General features: G+C 34.4%; 1 protein-coding gene across 4 annotated transcripts in view; it reads left to right on the top strand.

Annotated features, from left to right (window-relative positions):
- Positions 1-18,809, top strand: part of LOC114031857 (E3 ubiquitin-protein ligase RNF138) — a 48,016-nt gene extending 29,207 nt beyond the window's left edge. Inside the window, exons 4-7 of one of the 4 annotated variants that reach the window (XM_027847030.1) lie at positions 3,009-3,065; positions 4,008-4,119; positions 9,661-9,768; positions 16,305-18,809. In XM_027847030.1, the coding sequence (XP_027702831.1) occupies positions 3,009-3,065; positions 4,008-4,119; positions 9,661-9,768; positions 16,305-16,373 (346 nt within the window). In that variant the 3' untranslated portion in view covers positions 16,374-18,809. Of the gene's footprint in view, positions 1-3,008; positions 3,066-4,007; positions 4,120-9,660; positions 9,769-13,712; positions 13,824-16,304 lie in introns of those variants that run through there. The other 3 variants (XM_027847031.1, XM_027847032.1, XM_027847033.1) reach the window with 3 other exon arrangements.
- Positions 18,810-19,793: the final 984 nt, after the last annotated feature.

Raw genomic sequence — 19,793 nt, 5'->3', positions numbered from 1 at the left:
GTTGTAGCCTGGGTTCTGCCGATAACTTGATGTATAACCTTGGGTAAGTCAGTTAACTTTTATTTTTTAAAATATTTTTATTGCCTCCCTTAAAAACAACACTGCTGAACACTACTGTCACCAACTAGACAAACACAACTGATTTTAGAAGGGGAGGAATTCATTTTGAAAAAGAAATTTACATTACTGTTTGCCTTGGAGACATTGACCTTGCCCCCTTTAAATGATCTTGTCTGAAGTCTAAAAGACAAACTAAAGAAGTTCTTTGAAAAACATTAATTTTTATAACTGTTGGGAGTCTTCAGGCTTAAGAATTTCACCTCTATAGAATGCTCAACTCTAGTTCAGACAAAAAAAAGAACTTGAATTATAGCTAGCCAAGAAAATTGACCTTTTCTGCACTCCCTTTTTATATTATTTCTTTATATGCTTTTGGGTTTACAGGAAATCAAGGGAGGGAAAGAAGTTCCCTTTTAACTCAATTCAAACTACCATTTTATAAGGGAAAAAATAATTAGATTTCAAAAAAATATTGAGTACATGTAGTCTAAGGTAGCAATTACAAGAGAAATATAAGGTGTGGTTCCTACCCTCTTGAGAATTTACAGTTTTGTGAGGGAGATGAGTTACATGGGTAAAATAATTAGAGAAGTATATATCATGGCATATTGTGTTGTTTTCCCTTTACATTCCTAGTTCCCAGCATAATGTCTTGTATTTAGTAAATGTTCGTTGATCAATTAAATATTACCAGGAGCCCAGCATGTAGTGGCCACCTTGCATTATAAATAGTCAAGCAGAGGAAAGATTCAGTTCAACGGTATCTGTCTGCTAGATGCAGAGATTCCATGAGATCTAGTCCCTGTCCTTGAGTTTATAATCCAGTAGGAGGATATTACACTTGCACATAATTATAATATAAAATAGAACTTAGGTACTTTATAGTTTTTAAAATGCTTTCCTCACAGCAACCTTACACTGTAGGTGGTATAAGTCTTATTATCTACTTTTTACAGATGAGGAAATTGAGGTTGCCCAGTTAAATGACTTGCTCATGGTTGAATGTATGTCTTCTGACTTTGGTTCAAGTGCCCATGAATAAAAAAATAAGTGTAAACTTCCAGCCATTTGAAGTTTCTCCATTAATTGACCCCATTTTCCTATTTTTTTGGGCGGCGAGGCAGTCGAGGTTATGTGACTTGCCCAGAGTCACACAGCTAGTGAGTGTTATGTGTCTGAGGCCACATTTGAACTCAGGTCCTCCTGACTCCAGGGCTGGTGCTCTATCTACTGCACCATCTAACTGCCCTTCTCTTTCCCTATTCTTATCTCCTATCGCTAACTCCCTGCCATATTCTCTACTGTGTTCAAGTCAGTCTTTTCTCTTTGTTCTACAAACATTCCATATCTCATTTCCTCTTTCCCTTTCCATATGCTTACTTCCTTTCCCCTTTGCCCCCCTCCCCAAATATAATAGCCTCTTTGCTATTCTACCTATTCAGATTTTAACAATTCTTCAAGACCTTCCTCAAGTTCTGTCTATTTCCTGATTTTGTTTTTCCCAGTAAGTACATTATGTACTTCTGTACCGAAGAAGTTCAAAGGGAGGCTGCATGTGGTCTGAGGAAGGGCATCTCATGCTCAGAAGTTCGTATGATTTTCTTAAACAAATCATTGTTGGTCAACCTAATCGTTGAAAGCTTCATGAAGGAGGTAGAACTTGAGATGGGTCTTGAAGGATAGGAAATGAATATAGAGTGTTTGAGGTACAGCAGGAGACTGACTCAACCAGAGCAAAAACTATGTTGGGGGAGTTGTTGGAGGTAAATTCCGGAAAGGGAGGCCGTATCATGGAGAGGAAGAGCCTTTGGATAGCAAAGAGCAAAAGTTTATACTTATTTATACATGTTGTAGAAAGAGCACATAAGTTGAAGTCAGAAGATATGTGTTCAAACTTTGACTCTAGAATTTTATGAGCCATGTGACCATGGACAAGTCACTTAACCCCAGCTTTATTTTCCTCCTCTGTAAAATGTGGATAATAATACTTGCATTACCTAATTCATAAGGTTGTTATAAAGTACTGTCAATATGTAAGCTGCCATTTTGGGTTTTGGAGTGGAAGGAATGACCTGATGGAAAGTTGTGTTTTTAGGAAGATTATTCTGGCAGTCGTATGTAAGACATTTGTAAGGAAGCCCAGTTAAACAGTTATTTTGGTCCAGGCATGAGGTAATGAAGACTTGGATGAGCTAATGGAAATGAGAATGGAGAGAAATGAGAACTTACAAACAAATTGAATGAGATAAGAAGAAAAAGTATACATTTCCATAAAAGCACTTTAAATCTTACCTACAGGTTGCTAAAGTTGGCGTTCCCAAAGTTTTATTTTCCTCAGCTTTCAGAGGAAAAAAGGCATAATATTTTGTTTTGAGAAGTGGGAATGGACACCTGATTTTTAAACATCAAACAAATATCTGATTTCATCGTGAACCAGTACTTTTAAGATATTTCTGTTGAAAGAATATTTTTGTATTTTTAACTATAAGCATAAATGAGCCATTCCTCCCACTCCAATGATATATTTTTTTAAAGCAAGTGGCAAAAGGCCTTTGCTATCTTTCTTGTTGGTTCAAGTTGATGAATGCGTTTTAAAGTAATATAAAACTGCTTTTAAAAAATGCTGAACTGGGGCAGCTAGGTGGTGCAGTGGATAGAGCACTGGCCCTGAAGTCAGGAGGACCTGAGTTGAAATGCGGCCTCAGACCAAACACTTGACACTTACTAGCTGTGACCCTGGGCAAGTCATTTAACCTCAATTGCCTAAAAAAACCCCAAAAAACGCTAAACTGTTTCTTCATAAATATTCTAAAGTCCAAAGTTTCCATTCTCATTCAGGCTCTTCCACTCAGTAAATCCAAATGATGAGGTTTTCCTGTACTTTGGGATTTTAATTTGAACCACTTATGACAATTTTATACTTAATTTTCTCCTATACCTTTCTTAAGTAATAGGAGTGAGACATCTACGTCTGATAATACAGAGACCTATCAAGGAGATGCAAGGTAATTTTTTAAAAAACTGATTTTTTAACAAGTGGTATCTATTTTTACTAAATAACCATAATATTTTTGATTGGATTAAAATTTCTAGGCCATAGTTTACCTGAAATATTCAGAGTAATTATTTTACCTTGAAAACTTAGCTTTTAAGATTTTTGATTCCTCTTGTCAGTGACATATATAGGAATACTTAGTTTGAACCATATATTAGTAGATAGGTTGTATAAATTGTCAGTGAGAGGGAGGTGACAGTATAAGATTGCAGGAGAATTGACTTTTGACAGTGTGGTTGATGATAGGTACAAAATATTGTTAACATTTTAAAACAGTTTTTTTTTTCATCCCTTGGACAATTTAGTATCCATGCTAACCAGTTGAGACAGCACAGAAGTTTATTATAGAGTTGCCAGCATTGAACTTTTTCTTGGGAAAATTAATATCCCTACTAACTTTCAGTGTAGTTTTGAACAGAATGGGGGAAAGCTTTTATTCAGAGCATTCTAAATTTAAATGTCAGAAAAGTCATGCAACTATGATAAAATGGCTAACTATAGCCAAAGCAGTATTACAATATAAAATAGAAGGATCCATTAATGTATTTCTTGGTATTTTGAATGAATCTAAATTTAACATTGTTGTCTTTTAAAAGAAAAATATTGGTATCTTTTGTTCTTATATCACCATCATTTCCAAATATATCCCTCCCTACTTCTCCACTCAATAAACCATTCCTTGATTTCTTGGAATAAAAAAGAAAGATAAATTAAGTTCAACAAACCCAACCAACATATCAAGTTAGTGTGGCAGTGAATGCGATATTTCACACTAATTGTCCCCTACCTTTGTAAAAAATGGAGGAAGTACATTTTCTTAACCTTTCTCTAGGACTAAGTTTCTTGGTTATTATCATTACATGTTCAGTTTCTTCGTATTATTGTCTTGCAGTTCTACTGGGCATCCCACATTTAAGTGTCCCTTGTGTCAAGAAGCAAACTTTACAAGACAGCGTTTACTGGATCATTGTAATAATAGTCACCTCTTTCAGATAGTCCCTGTGGTAAGTATGGTTGAGGCAGTGTAAGTCTTAATTAATTCTTAAAAGTTTACAACAAGAATAATAAAGAGTCATTTACTTCACTTGTATACATCATTGTGGATTTTATCTTTTATACACAGACACATTTAGATACAGTGCCATAAAACTGTTTTTCAAAACATAGTTAAATTTTTATCTTTTTCTTAAAACTATGCTTGTAATCTTAAAATAATATTACTAAATGGTTAAAATTAATTTAAAAAAATTAGGTAAAGCAATATTCCTGCTTCAGAGGTTTTAAAGGTCTATCTGACCTTATTCATTGCTATTATAAAATGGGAACTATTTTGGGGATACAGTAGAATAGGGTGGTGCTATCAAGGAGAAGGCAGAAGTAACAGAGGTACTTATCGTCCTTACCATTCTCACTGCCATCACCCTAGTTAATGCTATTAATCAGAGTTTGGCACACCAGGCCTCCCTACTTCTACTATCTCTGTCCTCTAGTTCATTCTATCCACAGCTGCCAAATGTATCTTCCTAATTCACTGATCACTCAATTATTCAGGTTCCTCCACGGTTCCCAATCATCTTCAGAACAAAATCCCTTAAAATGACATTCTAGGACTTTTGTGGTCTAGCTCTAACCTGTTTTGTATCTAGATCTTTTGCCACTCAGTCAACAAGCTTTTATCATATAAAGCATAAGGGAAATAATAATCCCTGCCCTCCAGGAACTTATAATCTTGACAGTGGAGAAAACATGTGTGTATATTCAAGATAGTTACAAAGTAGCCTTAAGGTAGTCATTGATAGCTCGGTGGAACAGAAAATGTCTCCTCCAGAAGTTGTCCCTTAAGTTTAGTCTTGAAATAATCCAGTGATTCTAAGAGGTGGAGGTAAGGAGGGAATGCATCCCAGTCATGGGGGCAGCAATCATTGTAAAAGCAAGGAGACAAGAGATGAAGTATTTATGTGTGGGAATAACAAATAGAGCCGTGCTTTAGTAAAATTTGGCTATATAAAGGATGGATTGGGGTGGGTAGAAGACATGAGGACTGCAGAACGAATAGAAGGCCATTGCAGTATTTGCAGGCAAGAGGCAATGAGAGCCTAAACTAGGTTGGGTGGCTATGTGAATGGAAAGAAGTTAATGTATAGGAGAAGTGTTGTGGAGGTAGAGGTGACAAGATTTGGACAATTGTGATATAAATGAATGGGGAGTTAAGACTGAGGTTGCAAATCTGGGTGACTTAAAAACATGTTGGTGACCTTGACTGAATAGAGCTACTCTGGATTTGAGTCCAGATTGTTTGACTCCAAATCCAACGCTCTTCAGTTTGCTGTGCGTAATTGTAGTTCCAGTGGTCATGCTTTCAAAGTAAAACCAGCCTCATAATAATGATGTTATATAAATGAATATATGTTGTATTTGATATGTACTCATTTTATTAGAATCTGCAGTTGAAGTAAAATGATCCCTTTTAACCTAGAAGTATATGATTCTAAATTTTTTCTAATTCTTGCCTCTGTTCCTATTCAACTTTTAAAATTGTTACGATCTCACAGAATTTTGTATTCTTCAAATGTACTTATTCCTTTTCTTAATTATATTTATGGATATTTTATGATCATCCCTACTATACTAAGCTCCTTGAAGATGTCTTATTTTTTAGCATTTTCCCTAGGACAACTGAATTGCAAATAGTAATAAATATATGTTGAATGAATATTGAGGCAGTGGTAGAGCGGCAGAGGTTGGAGGTTTTTTTGCTACTCAGTTTTATTTTTCTAATTTACGAAGCATTTTGTAATAAATATGCTTACTCAAGCAAAACCAATTCCCACGTTGGCCATGTCCAAAAATGTATATCCCATTCTGTACTCTTGAGTCCATCACCCTTTTGCCAGGAGGTTGGCTAGCATGCTTCATCATCATTCCTCTGGAATCATTGTTGGTCATTGGAACATAAATTCGTATAAGGCTTCTCAAGACTCTGAAATCATCTCTTTGTGTTACTTCTTATGGTGCAGCAATGTTTTATTATGTTCAGCTATGATAATTGACTTAGCTGTTTCCCATTTGTTTCGTTGGGGGAAAGGGCATCATAAAAAGTGCTACTATAAATATTGTACATAAGAGTCTTTTTTATTGTACAGAAGTCTTTTTTTTAAATTATCTCTTTGGGTTATCTAAGTCTAGTAATAGTAATATTAGAGCAAATGCTATGGAGAATGTAGGGAATTTTGGGGTATAGTCCTTAGCTTCCTTTTCAGTTCCAATTAAAATCCTGCCTTCTACAGGATAGCTTTCCCTTTAACCCCTCTTAATTATAGTGCTTTCCCTCTTTTAATTATTTCATATTTATCATGCTTATAGCTTACTTTGTATGTGTTTGTATGTTGTCTCCCCCGTTGGATTGTAAGCCCAATGAAGGCAGGAGCTGTCTTTTGCTTCTTTTTTGTATCTAATGCTTAGCACAGTGCCTGGTACATAGTAGACATTTAATAAATGTTTATTGGTTGATTGAGATTGCTTTCCAGAATGGTTGGACCAGTTCATAACTCCACCAGTGTTTCATTAATGTGCCAGTTTCAGCACTTGTAATTTTTGTTTTTTGTTATTTTTGTCAGTGTTGTGGGGTGAGATGGAACCGGAGAATTATTATTAGTGACTTGGAGCACTTTTTCATATGGCTGTTGGTGGCTCTTTCATCATTTGAGAACTGCCTGTTCATATCTTTCGACTGTTTCTCTGTTGGGGAATGGCTCTTGTTTTTAAATATTTTGAATCCATTTCCATTTTGGGTATCAAATGTTTTGTCAGAAGAACCTGTTGTAAAGATATTTTCCACTTGCTGTTTTCTCTCTTAGCACTTTTCCCCGCTTAAGTACCCCAGTACCCCTTGACCCAGCAATATCACTACTAAGTCTGTGTCCTAAAGAGATTTAAAAAAATTAAGGAAAAGGACCTGTGTGTACAAAAATATTTATAGTAGCTCTTTTTGGGATGGCAAAGAATTGGAAATTGAGGAGATATCTATCAAATGGGGAATTGTTGAACAAGTTGTACTTTATGATTGTGATGAAATACTGTTTGCTAAAAGAAATGATGACCAGAATGCTCCAAGAAAAACTTGGAAAGACTTACATGAACAGATGCAGAGTGAAGTGAGCCAGAACCAGGAGAACGTGATACACATTAACAGCAACATTTTATGATGATCAGCTGTGAATGACTTAACCATTCTCATCAATATAATTATATTCCAAGACAATTCCAAGGACTTGTGACGAAAAATGCCGTCTATCTCTAGAGAACGAAGTGATGGAGTCTGAATGCAGATTGAAGCATACTTTTTTTTAATCTGCTTTCGTAATATGCCTAATATAGAAATAGGTTTTTTGTGACTGCACCTGTATAATCTATGTCAAGTTGCTTCTTAGAGAGAATGGAGGGGAGGGAGAAAATTCAATTTAGAACTCAAAATAAAAGCCAACTAATGTTAAAAATTGTTTTTATATGTGATTGGAAAAAATTATAAAAATTTTAAAAAGGGGTGGAAAAGAGGAGTTTGATTAACAATAATTTATAACTGAAGCAATTTTCGTCTATGTGATTGTCCTTCTCTTCCTTTTGCCTAGACCTTGATTACTGGTTCTTGCAAATTTTTTTTTCCTTTTTAATTCCCTCTTCAATATCTACTCTCAAGCTGAAGTTTGTTTAGCTTAAAGTTATTCCTTCCCCAGTATTATCCTATTTACCCTTCTAAAGGGCTTTGCCTATTTTCTTTTTGAGTTTGTTGCTTTTCTTCATCAGATTCTCTGTGTGTGTATTCAGCTTATCAAATTTAGATAAGAGTGAGGTTACCCCTCTCATTTTTTCTGTGTTTGCATATTCTTCTTTCCCACTCCCTTTATGAGAAATACTAGGTTCCACCCACTTCTTCCTCCTTCTTACACTAATGTATCATTTTTAATCTTCCCCTTTTTTCCTCTTCTTAAAACTTAACAGCATAGAGCTAGTCCACCCACAGATTTTCTCATTGTCTTATTTAACTCCCTCAGTGCCCTTTGAAGATACTAATATTCTGAAAGGACATTTGTTTTCCTCTCTGTATTAGAATGTTAGCATTTAATCATTCTGTATCTCCTTCCAGTTGTTCAAATACATTTCTTTCTAGGTTCAAATTTTCTATTTAGCTCTTACTTTTTAATTCGGAATTCTTGAAAGTTATGTGTTCCCTTAAAGGTCTATCTTCCCTTTTTTTTTTTTTTTTCGTTTAAGAATTCAGCTTTGTGGGACATATTTTTTGTGGTTATAATTAAGTAAGTCTATCTATTTTGCTTCTTGCTATATTTTATTCCAAGAATGCCTTTTGTTTATAGTAGATGCTGCTAGGTCTTGTGGGATAGCCTGACTGTGGTTCTTTGCTACTTTTTATTTCTGGTGGCGTGCAGTTTTCTTACTTTGACATGGAAACGCTCTGGATTTTGGCTAACACATCCCTGAGGCTTGCCATTTTCTTTGTAGCTATGTTGCGTGATGGATGGAATACTGAACCTGGAATCAGGAAGACCTGAGTTCAAATCTAACCTTAGACACTAGCTGTTACGACCCTGGGCAAGTCACTTTGGTCTGCCTAAGTTTCCTCATTGTAAAATGGGGATAATAATAGCCTGTCCCTAGATTGTCATGTAGATCACGAGTTAGTATATTTAAAGCTCTTTACAGACCTTAAAGAGCTGTGTAAATAATAGTTATTATTTCTGTCAAAATCACTGTCATTTTTCTAGTAAGAAGGAAGGAAATAAGCAACTTATTAAGGGCCTATGTATCAGGCACTGTGCTAAATGCTAGTTTCCTGAGTTTGTGACCTTGGCATTATCTTGACCTCCTCAACCTTCCTCAACCCACAAATCCAATTAGTTGCCAAATCTTGCCATGTATTTCTTAATGATAAGTTATATACAGAGTGTGCCAAAAGTCTTAATGCAGTTTCAAGCTTTAGTAGCTTGAAACTTTTGGGACACTCTATATTTTGATATGTACAAATCTCCCCCGTTAGAATATAAACTTCTTGTGAGTAGGGATTATTCCTTTAAAAACATTTTTTTCCTCAACTTACATCCCTGGCACATAAACAGTAAATGATTCAGTATTGTGCATGGCATGTAGTAGGGACTTAATAAATACTTGTTGATTGATTCATTGTTTGATTTATTGGTTAGTGCTATTCACTGGAGGTGATCTACTGTAGGATAATTCTTTTCGTGGGGATGTTATAAAAGAAGTGGTTCCAGTTCTAAGTAGGTGTTAGGATAGATGATGACTCCTGACATCTTTTTCAACTCAGATTCTGATTGCACTAAAGTAGAAGGTATAAAATGGGTGGTTGGGAAATGAGCCAATGGAAGTTGGATGTAAAAACCATTACTCTGTTTTAGCATTGTCAGTCAGGTGTCAGGTAAATGGACAGTACAATATCTTTGTTAACTTAACAGTGTGTGAGTATTCACTTTCATGATTGGATTTAATTCTATTATATATTTCTCTTTTAGACGTGTCCTATTTGTGTGTCTCTTCCATGGGGAGATCCTAGCCAGATTACTAGAAATTTTGTTAGCCATCTAAATCAAAGACATCAGTTTGATTATGGAGAATTTGTGGTAAGTGTTTTCTTCAAAAGTATGAAAATCAGATGAATCTATTAATTTTCTATGTAAATTATGTATTTTGAGTAAGGCTGTTGTGACACAGTGATGGTAGTGGAGCCCTTATTTTGACTTTTAAAAATAAACCTCATCTAGAAAGTGATAGCCCTAGCTTTCACCTACTTTTACAGCTGGTGATTATATCATGTTAGATGTAAAAGTTGTCTATAAATTGGTGGAAAATTACTCTTTTTTATCAAGAAAGATCTTGGCCTTCAGAATTTAAATATGCAATTGATTAACAAATTCTGTAGATACTCTTTTTTCAAGTCTAGTAATCCTATATATATAGTGTACTTTCTAAAGTGAAAAGCTTATCTGTATGCCTAAGACAAATGTCTCTTAAAGGAGGCTCGGCTTTAATTTTGGTGAGGACTGAAATGTCTAAGTATTATAGAAGAGCAGATATATATCTTGAGTAAAATTTTCTCCTCTTGTTATGCAGTTAATAGTAATTAATAATTCTCCAAATTAAAATTTGATACCATAATTAAAATGTGACAAATGAATATTTTTAGAGAAGTTAGGTGACATTTATTCTGCTAAATACAAAAGATTTTTCAATTTAACAGCCTTCAAAATGGCCACAGTCCAGCTAGTACCTCTGCTAATTTATAAAGGATTAGCAGTTGATTATTAATTCTTTAATTGTATGTGATATAAACAATATTTCTTTTGAAGTGTACAATGGATCTTTAGAATAGCAAATTTTTGTCTACTTTTTAAAAACCAGTAAAATTTTGTGGGGTGGTGTGGTTAAAAATAGAACTATGTGGTAATCATCTCGATTTGATGTTACTGTGGTGGAAAGAATGGATTTATAGTGAGAAGACTTAGGTTTGAATTTTTACTTTGTTATTTAACTACCTTCATGAGCAAATCATAGAACCCTGTCTAGACCTCAGTTTTCTTATTTATAAAATTGATTTGAAAAAGATTTTTCATTTAGGTCCATTGCAGTTTGAAATCCTGTAAAAATTAATGCAGTGCAGTTTTCATTTATTCATATAAATAGTAAATGGAAATTATAATCCTTTTTAAAAGGATTATAAGATTAATCAAGATTAATTCATTTCTATTCATCAGGCATTTTATTCACCCTCAACATTTATTCAGTAAGAAACAGATACTGTTTGAGACATTTGGAGTATTAAGCTAAAATTAGACAGTCTCTGGTCCTCAAGGAGCCTATAATCTACTATTAGGTTTAGAACATGTTACACAAACAAATACAAGGTTCTTTGAGGATAACATTAAGAACTGGTTGGGGGAGACTTCATGGGGGAAGTGACAACTGATCTCTGAAGAAAGGTACATAGTATTATGGGGGAGGAAGAAGACGGTGACGTGGTAGAAATGTGAGAAGGTAGAAGAAATGTTGAATTCAAGGAACAACTAGTGTGTATGTGTATGGGTGATGGTGGTTGTGCAGTAGTATGAATTATGGCTGGAAAGATAAGTGTGAGCTAGATTATGGAGAGCCTTAAATTCCAGACTGAGGAATTTTTCTTTTACCTTACAGGCAGTAAGGGGCCACACAAAGTTGTTGTTTTTAATTGTTTTTTTTATTCCTTAATTATATGTAAAAACAGTTTTGTTTTTTAAAAATTTTGAGTTCCAAATGCTCTTCCTCCCTCTCTCCCCTTCACCCTCCCTGAGATGGCGAGCAGTTTTTGATATAGGTTATTATATGTTCAATCATACAAAACATTTCCATTATTAGTCATGTTGTGAAAGAAAACAGGGACTAAAAAAAAACCCAACCCAACTCGGGGAAAAAAAAATTAAGTGAAAAGCAGTATGCTTTGATCTGCATTCGGATGCCATCAGTGCTTTCTTGGAGGTGGATAGTACTTTTTATCATAAGAACTTGTCTTGGATAATTATATTGCTGAGAATGGCCAAGTCATTCACAGTTGATCATCATAAAATGTTGCTGTTAATGTGTACAGTGTTCTCCTGGTTCTGCTCACTTCACTCTGCGTCTGTTCATGTAAGTCTTTCCAAGTTTTCTTAGAGTATTCTGGTCATCATTTCTTTTAGCACAACAGTATTCCATCACAATCATAAAGCATAACTTGTTCAGGCATTCCGCATTTGATGGACATCCCTTCAGTTTCCAGTTCTTTGCCACCACAAAAAAGAGCTGCTATAAAGATAAGATTTTGGTACAAATGAGTCCTTCCTCCTTTCTCCACCCTCCCCTCCCAACCCCCTTACCTACCCTTTTTTGGATCCTTTTGGGATATAGGCCTTATTGGTATTGCTGGATCAAAGAATATGCACAGTTTGATTGTCCTTTGGTCATAATTCCAAATTGCTCTCCAGAATGGTTGGATCAATTCACAACTCCACCAACCATGCGTTAGTGTCCTAGTTTCCCCACATCCCCTCCAATATTTATCATTTTCCTTTTCTGTCACATTAGCCAATCTGATAGGTGTGAGATGGTGCCTGAGTTGTTTTAATTTGCGTTTCTCTACTTAATAGTGATTTAGAGCATTTTTATATGACTATAGACAATTTTGGTTTCTTCATCTCAAAATTGCCCGTTTGTATCCTTTGACCATATATCAGTTGGGAAATGACTTGTATTTTTATAAATTTGACTCAGTTCTCTTGAGAAATGAGTTGAGATACTTTTTGTAAAAAAAAAAAAATTCCTCAGCTTTCTGCTTTCCTTCTAATTTTGATTGCGTTGATTTTGTTAACACCAAGTTTTTTTGAGCTGTGTTATGACATGATGACCTGCCTCAGAATATTTTCACAACTATGAAGAATTGATCAAAGAGGAGAGAGACTAGGAACAGAAAGACCAAACTAGCTGGTACATTAGTCCAGGTGAAAGATGAAGCTGTTCTTAAATTAAGATAGTAACCATGTACACAAAATGAATGTGAGAGATGTTTGCTGGCGAATTGGTAGGTCTTGACAACTGATTGGATATAGGGGTGAGGGAGAAAGGGAAGAATCAAGGTTAAGTTAAAAAGCACTGATTATGATGTGTGAAGACTTAAGTTCGTGACTCTACTTATACTACTTGTGTTATCTCAGTTTTCTTTTCTGGGCCTTATTTTCCTCATCTCCATAATGACAATTAGGTGATCTTTAAGGTCATTTCTCATTCTTTGTATTTCTGTGACTCCAAAGTTCTGAACCTGGTGACTAAGAAGTTAGTTGTGTCCTTGACAGAAGTAGATGTTTGAGGCGGGGTGAAATTAGGGAGAAAGCTGATGAGTTTAGTTTTATATGTGTTGAGTTTGAGCTGCCATTGTAGGTACCCATGTGGAAATGTCCAGCAGGCACTTGACTATGTGGGACTTGACTTCTTTTTGTAAGAGATGTAGAGGTTGAATATGTAGATTTAAAACCATGAGAGCTGATGATATCATTTGAGGGATAACAGAGGCCCCAAAAGATCCTTGGTGTGGATACTTATACAATGTATGGGAGATGGATGGATGATGAAACAGCAAATAAAACTAAAGAGTGGCTAGACAGGAGGAAAACCAGCTCTGTCAATGCTGTGGAAGTCAGTGAAGAATGATAATTAGGAGGGATGAGGTAGCATAGTAGTGACTGAAGCTGCAAAGTGATCAAGAAGAATGAGGACTGAGGAAAAGGACATTAGATTTTTAGCAGTTTATATTACTGATAACCTTAGAGAGAGAATAGTTTGAGTAGAGTGGTTGAGGATCACGAACCAGATTGCAGGGGGTTTGATAAGTGTGTGTAAGTGGCAGTGAAGTGGCGGGAGACATTCAGAGAAGGGCAACAAAAGGATCAAAGAACCATAGGCTTACATTTGGAAAGGACCTCAGAAGTTGTCTTGACCATCCCCTTCAGCTACAGATGAGCAAACCAAGGTCTGGAGATCTGACTTGTCTGCTGTCATATAGGTTGTAGTAAATATAAGAGATGTGATTTGAACTGAAGTCCCCTGAACTGATGCTCTTTCCACTGTACTATGGGAGCTTGAAATAGAGGATTTTGAAAGGATGTCAAGGTAAGATGAAGAAGACTTTTAATTTTATTTATGTATTTATGTTTGGTGAGGCAGTTGGGGTTAAATGACTTGCCCAGGGTCACACAGTGACCCTGTCAAGTGTCTGAGGCCAGATTTGAACTTGGGTCCTCCTGACTCTAAGGCTGGAGCTCTATACACTACACCACCTAGCTGTCCCTAGAAGAAGACTTTTTGAAGATGGAAGATAGTTTTCACAAAGAATCTAGCTAACTAGTATTATCTTAAGAATAAGGATTTATTTGCTATTTAAAATTGAATAATTCATAGTATCATAAAATTGTAGCTAGAAGGGAGGGAGTTTAGAGATTATTTATCTAGGCCTCTCAGTTTTGTACATGAAGATGCTGACACTGAAAAGTGAAAGAACTTGCCAAAGCCACACAGGTAGTAAATAGAGTTAGGAATAGAACTCTGGACTTCCACCTCCAAAATCAGAGCTTTTCTCACTCCACCATGGTCTTTTAAGAAAAGTTGTGGTATATGAATGCAATGGAATATTATTGTTCCATAAGAAATGATGAACAGGCAGATTTCAGAAACACGTAGGAAGACTTATGTGACTGATGCGGAGTGATGTGAGCAGAACCAGGAGAATATTGTACACAGTAACAGCAACATTGTGCAATGACCAGCTTTGATAGAATTAACTCTTCTGAGCAATGCGGTGATCTATGACAATTCCAAGACTAAAGATGGAAAATGCCATCTACATCCAGAAAAAGAACTACAGAGTCTGAATGCAGATTGAAGCATACTATTCTTTTTTTTTTTTTTCCCCAATATATGTTTTTTCTTTCTTGTGGGTTTTCACTTTGGTTCTGATTCTTCTTTACAACATGATTAATATGGAAATATGTTTTACATGTTTGCACATGTCTAGCCTATATCAGATTACATGCCGTCTTGGGGATGAGAGGGAGGGGGAAAATTAAGAAGTCAAAATCTTATGAAAGTGAATGTCGAAAACTAAAACTAAATGAATAAATAAATAAATAAATAAATAAAATTTAAAAACAAAAAACCCGTTCAAAATGCCATTGCTCTTATATGGCTTTGTGTAGGTGTCACTAAATCTATCAGATATGACCTTTTAAGCTACCGTCAGCTTTTCTATTAAATAAATTTTCAATTATCTAAAAGTATAAAAAGCTATTACTAGTACTTAATAAATACTCAATATATAAAGTTAACCAACTTTTAAAGGCCATCATCTGTTTTTCTATTGAATTATTGCCCATTTGACAAAACAGGTATTTAGTATAATATAAAGATAATTAAAGATTAACAGATAAGTGTTCTACCATATATATAAATGCAAGTCTTCTCAAGGTGGTATGATTCTGAAGATGATATCTGATAAGTTAGCACTTCAAAGTAAGCAATTTTGTTAAAAATCTTCCTGGTTAGTTTTTTCCAGACTGTAAGCTTCTTGGGCAAGTTTTTATTTTCTTTATTTTTTTGCCTTTCTTTGTATCCCCAGGGCTTAGTTGAGTACTTGGCACGTAATAGGCACTTAATAAATGTTAGCTGATTATTAACTTTTTATTATATTTCAAATGTTATCTTTCCAGATAATAGAAATGTAATGGTATACATAACCCCGATAGCTGAAACACTTAAAGCTACATGTGGCAAAACTAGAATTTACTTTTACTTATCTGAAAAAGTAGCAGAAATAACAGTGAAATTTTATAATCACCAAGTCTGTTTACTGTTTAGTTATGAAAGTTTAAAAAAATTTCAAACTTTCCCAGCTTCAAAAATAAACATTCTTATTTCTTTTTTAATACAAAATTTTTATATTTCATTTATATTTTTATATATTTTTCAAATTACATGTAAAGACAATTTTTAATTTTTTTTTTTAACATTTTGAGTTCCATATTCTACCCTCCCTATCTGAGACAGCTAGCAGTTAGATATAGCTTAGACTTGTGCAGTCATGCAAACAAAACATTTCCATAATAATCCATGTTGCAAAAGAAAACACAGACCAAAAAGGCCCAAGAAAAATAAAATTTAAAAAGTATCCTTTGATCTGCATTTAGGCTCCATCAGTAATATTCTCGTTGCTGTGTGATAGAAACTTAATTGGAGTTAAATAATTTTTTTTACACTAGAAATGATTATTTAAAAGCTAAAATGCCTTTTTTTTTAAAGAATGTAAATTTCAGTTTTGCAAATATTGGGTATTTTACTGGTGCAATTTGATATTAATTTTATGTAGAAGATAATGGCTAAAATTCATTGATATAGAATAGAAAATAAAGACTGGAGTAATGAATCAAATATAATTTTATTTGTGGAAGATAATATTTGCCCTCTTCCATCAAAGCTAAATACTAATTTATTTAGCTGGCTTTGACTAGCATTAAAAATCCTTATACAAAAGGATTGAAATAGTTGAATATCCCTAAATGGTACTTCTCTTATTTTAATCCCCGATTTTTCTTTTTTCCTTTAGAATCTTCAGTTAGATGAGGAAACACAATATCAAACTGCTGTTGAAGAATCTTATCAAGTAAACTTCTGAAGGTTGTAGTCATCTGCATCTTCTATCTGCAAGTGCCATCTTTGAGGGAAAAGCTACGTGAATTCATGTTCAGTAACCTGATGTGTATATTAATAAAAAGGAATTCAGTCTACTCTTTTGTTTTTATTGTAAAACAAGGATAGACTTTTAAAAACATTGTCTTTTCATCCTTGAAAAATGGAGGTTATAGTATTACTTAAAAAGCATAGAGAGGAACTTTGGTGATGGTGAAAAATGGAGTCTGCTGATGTAAATGTTGTACCTTATTCTTTTCTATGTTAAGCTTTCTTGAATTTCTCATTTCTCAATTTTTAATTTGATGCAGTTTTCCCACTTTATTCATTGTGCAGTAAATAATAGTAGCAAATTTTTTTTTAAATGGATTAAACCCTTATAAATCTGAGCCAGTTATTACTACTATCAAAATGGAAATTTTGAGAATTAAATGGAAAGTCATCTTTTCATGTGATTTGTAGCTGAAAAATTAATCTTAAAATTGTATTTATAGAATTTAGTATTTTGAAGAGTAGTGAGATTTCTTTAGTAATATTAATACTTAAAGAAAGGAAGGTGAATGTTGCCATTCCGTTTCCTTATGTTAAAAATGTGGAGTGTTGCATAGCTATGTAACTTCCTTTTTGTCATTGGGAAGAAATTATATGCTATTATCAAAGGAAAATTTGTTTTATTTCTGTGGAAGACAGTTAAAAATGGGACAGTTAAAAATCTTTGACTGTCATTGACCATTAACACTGAAGAAACAGTTACTTGAGCAACCCTTGGTCCCAGAATTTTAGTAGTAGTGATTCTAAGTAGTTATGACAGCAAGTGAGTTTAATAGAACGTTTTTTTTTTCCTTTTGAATTGGTGGTATTACATGCTGATAAACAGGTATTTAAATGAGGTATATCCTCTTCTATGTATATAAGAAATTTTCTTTTATTCATAAAGGCTAAGGTGTATGCTATATATTTTTTGGCACTTTTGCGGGTGATATACATGCACCGTTTATCTGCTAGATATGAAAAAAAAATGGAAAAGCAATATGGAGGTCAAAGGGTTTTTATTGGATTAGTTAAATATGTATAGTCACCATCATTTCCAAAAACCCACTCAGAAACCAAATGCCAGGTTGTCCAGTTGGCTGCTAATACTTTTTTTGTGGGAGACGGGGAGGAGGGGGTCAGTTTACATGCATGTGGAGCACTCATGGTTTATGTCAAAAGAAAGTTAGACTAAAGCAACGACAATAAATTCTTAAGTCAGAAAGTCTGTCTCAGGACTTTGTAGTGACAGGATTATCTTTTGCATTTTTTTGTTTTCACTTGTGGTGGGAGTGTTTACACATGCATCATAAATTACCTTGCACTGGAAGGCCTAAATCATAGAATTAGGATAAAGAGTGGACTCTGACATTCCATGCTAATGTATACTGTTTACGCTATCTTAAAAACAGCAGAAAATGGAAACCTCAAAAGTAGTTTGCTGCTAATATACATATTGTGTAAAAAAAGTCTATTTTGGTTTTGTTAAAACCCTCAATGTTAACTTTTCTACAGTGAACATTTCTTAACTGATTTAATAAAGATGTTAATTTTGGAAGTGGTATTTTGTAAAAAAAAAAAAAAATTTTTAAGTCAAACAAGAGTAACTTAATCAATGGGTGTCCGCAATAATCACATAGGAAGCCATACACGTAAATGAGCATAGCCTCTGTTCTGTCATTCCAAAGAGTGAAAGTTAACTACATACTTGAACATTATCATTTTGCTTACATGCCCTTAGAATTACAATTAAAACTTTTCAAAAAAAACTTTGACCTAATTTTCTTTTCCAGTTTGAAGCAATAAGTTCAATAGTTGAATAATTTAAATATATCATAGTATTTTGAGACTTGGGGAACTTTAAAGGCCAACTGGCTATGGTGTATAAGTTGGCTGGTAGTTCATTTGATAGAATTGCCTTTTGAAGCCTGTTTAGTTTGTGACTAAGTTAAATGTCTGTAATGTTTGAGGTGACTGTCTCTTTTTATATCTATAAGACTTTACATAAATACAATGTTAATGTTTTATGTTCCTATTTGAGAATACAGAGCTAATAACATTACTACCCTCGGAGGTTTATTCAGGTACAAAGGGTATGGAATACAAATTCTAAGACTGGGAATAAAGGGACTGAAGCAATCAGAAATGATAATTTCAGAATGTCTTCCATTTGCTAATGAATTAAGGAAGGACTAAGGCTAATGGGTTTACAATACAAGTTCAGAATGAAACTTGGGTGGGGGGTTCATGCTCAAATTTGAAATGCTTAAATTTCACCATACCACTTAGGGAAACCATTCTCTTCCACCAGTTACTTTGTATGTTGTAAAACACACTGTTTTATTTGAGATGTATTGATTTATTTTTCAATTAAAAACTTTTCCCCCTTCTATTCTAATAGTGTTCATTGAAACTTGTCTAGAGACAAAAATGGCAGAACTTGTATAACCTTCTTTAAAAGAAGTTGGAAAGATAATTTCTTTTTTTCCTTAAGGGAAGAAGTTGATAGCTGTAATGCTTCCATGCTGTTGGATTTAGCTAAAAAAACAAACCCAAACAACTGTCCTTCTCTTTCTCTCTCTCTCTGTCTCTCTCTCTCTCACTCACTCTCAATTAGCCACTTTTATATGAAGAAATTATCCTTAAGCAAGATGTCTGGGGCTTGAGGAGAGTATTTGCCTAATACAATGTGATGCTCACATTAGAAGCTCAATAATTTGTTGATTACTATCCTTAATGAGTTCTTTTGGAGAAGCCCTTTAAGGCCTGCTGTTTAGTTGTAAACAGTATGCAAATCAGTCTCTGATCTCATCTTTGGGCCTTATCTGCAGAATTTCTGATATGTTCCTGCCACTGCCTTAAAGTGGTCGTAATTTTCCCTGTTACCAAGCATGGAAATATGCACACATATTATAATGAGTTTTCTGTAAGACTAGCCTTAGGACCTTGACTGGATTCTTTCAGGGGGCACCTATTTTGCTTTCATGCCTGAGCTTTTGTTTAAAGACCTTAACAGATAAACACTTCCTCAACTGCTTAGATCTTAAATGTGGCTTCATTGATGAGAATATGACATTTCCTTAAGAAAAATGGAGGACCCCATTTCTCTTAGGATCAGCAAGTCACTTGAAAAGGACTAGAAATCAATTTTAGTGTTCATATTTGGTTTTATAACCCTGATGCCTAGTGCATACTAAGTGCATGTTAAATTCAAATTAAATGAGTAGAATTGAGATGTCCCTTGGTGTAGTCGACATAGCATTAAATTTATAATCAAAGGCCTTGGGTTAAAACCCCAGTGCTGTTATTTACTACCTGCGTGGTTGTGGGTAAGTCACATCCTTTCTTTGAATTTGCGTGTTGGTCATGTCTGAAA

This window comes from Vombatus ursinus, unplaced genomic scaffold (assembly GCF_900497805.2).
Source record: "Vombatus ursinus unplaced genomic scaffold, bare-nosed wombat genome assembly UNPS02015255.1, whole genome shotgun sequence".
NCBI classification, from domain to species: domain Eukaryota; kingdom Metazoa; phylum Chordata; class Mammalia; order Diprotodontia; family Vombatidae; genus Vombatus; species Vombatus ursinus.
This window is presented reverse-complemented; position numbering and strand designations above follow the sequence as displayed.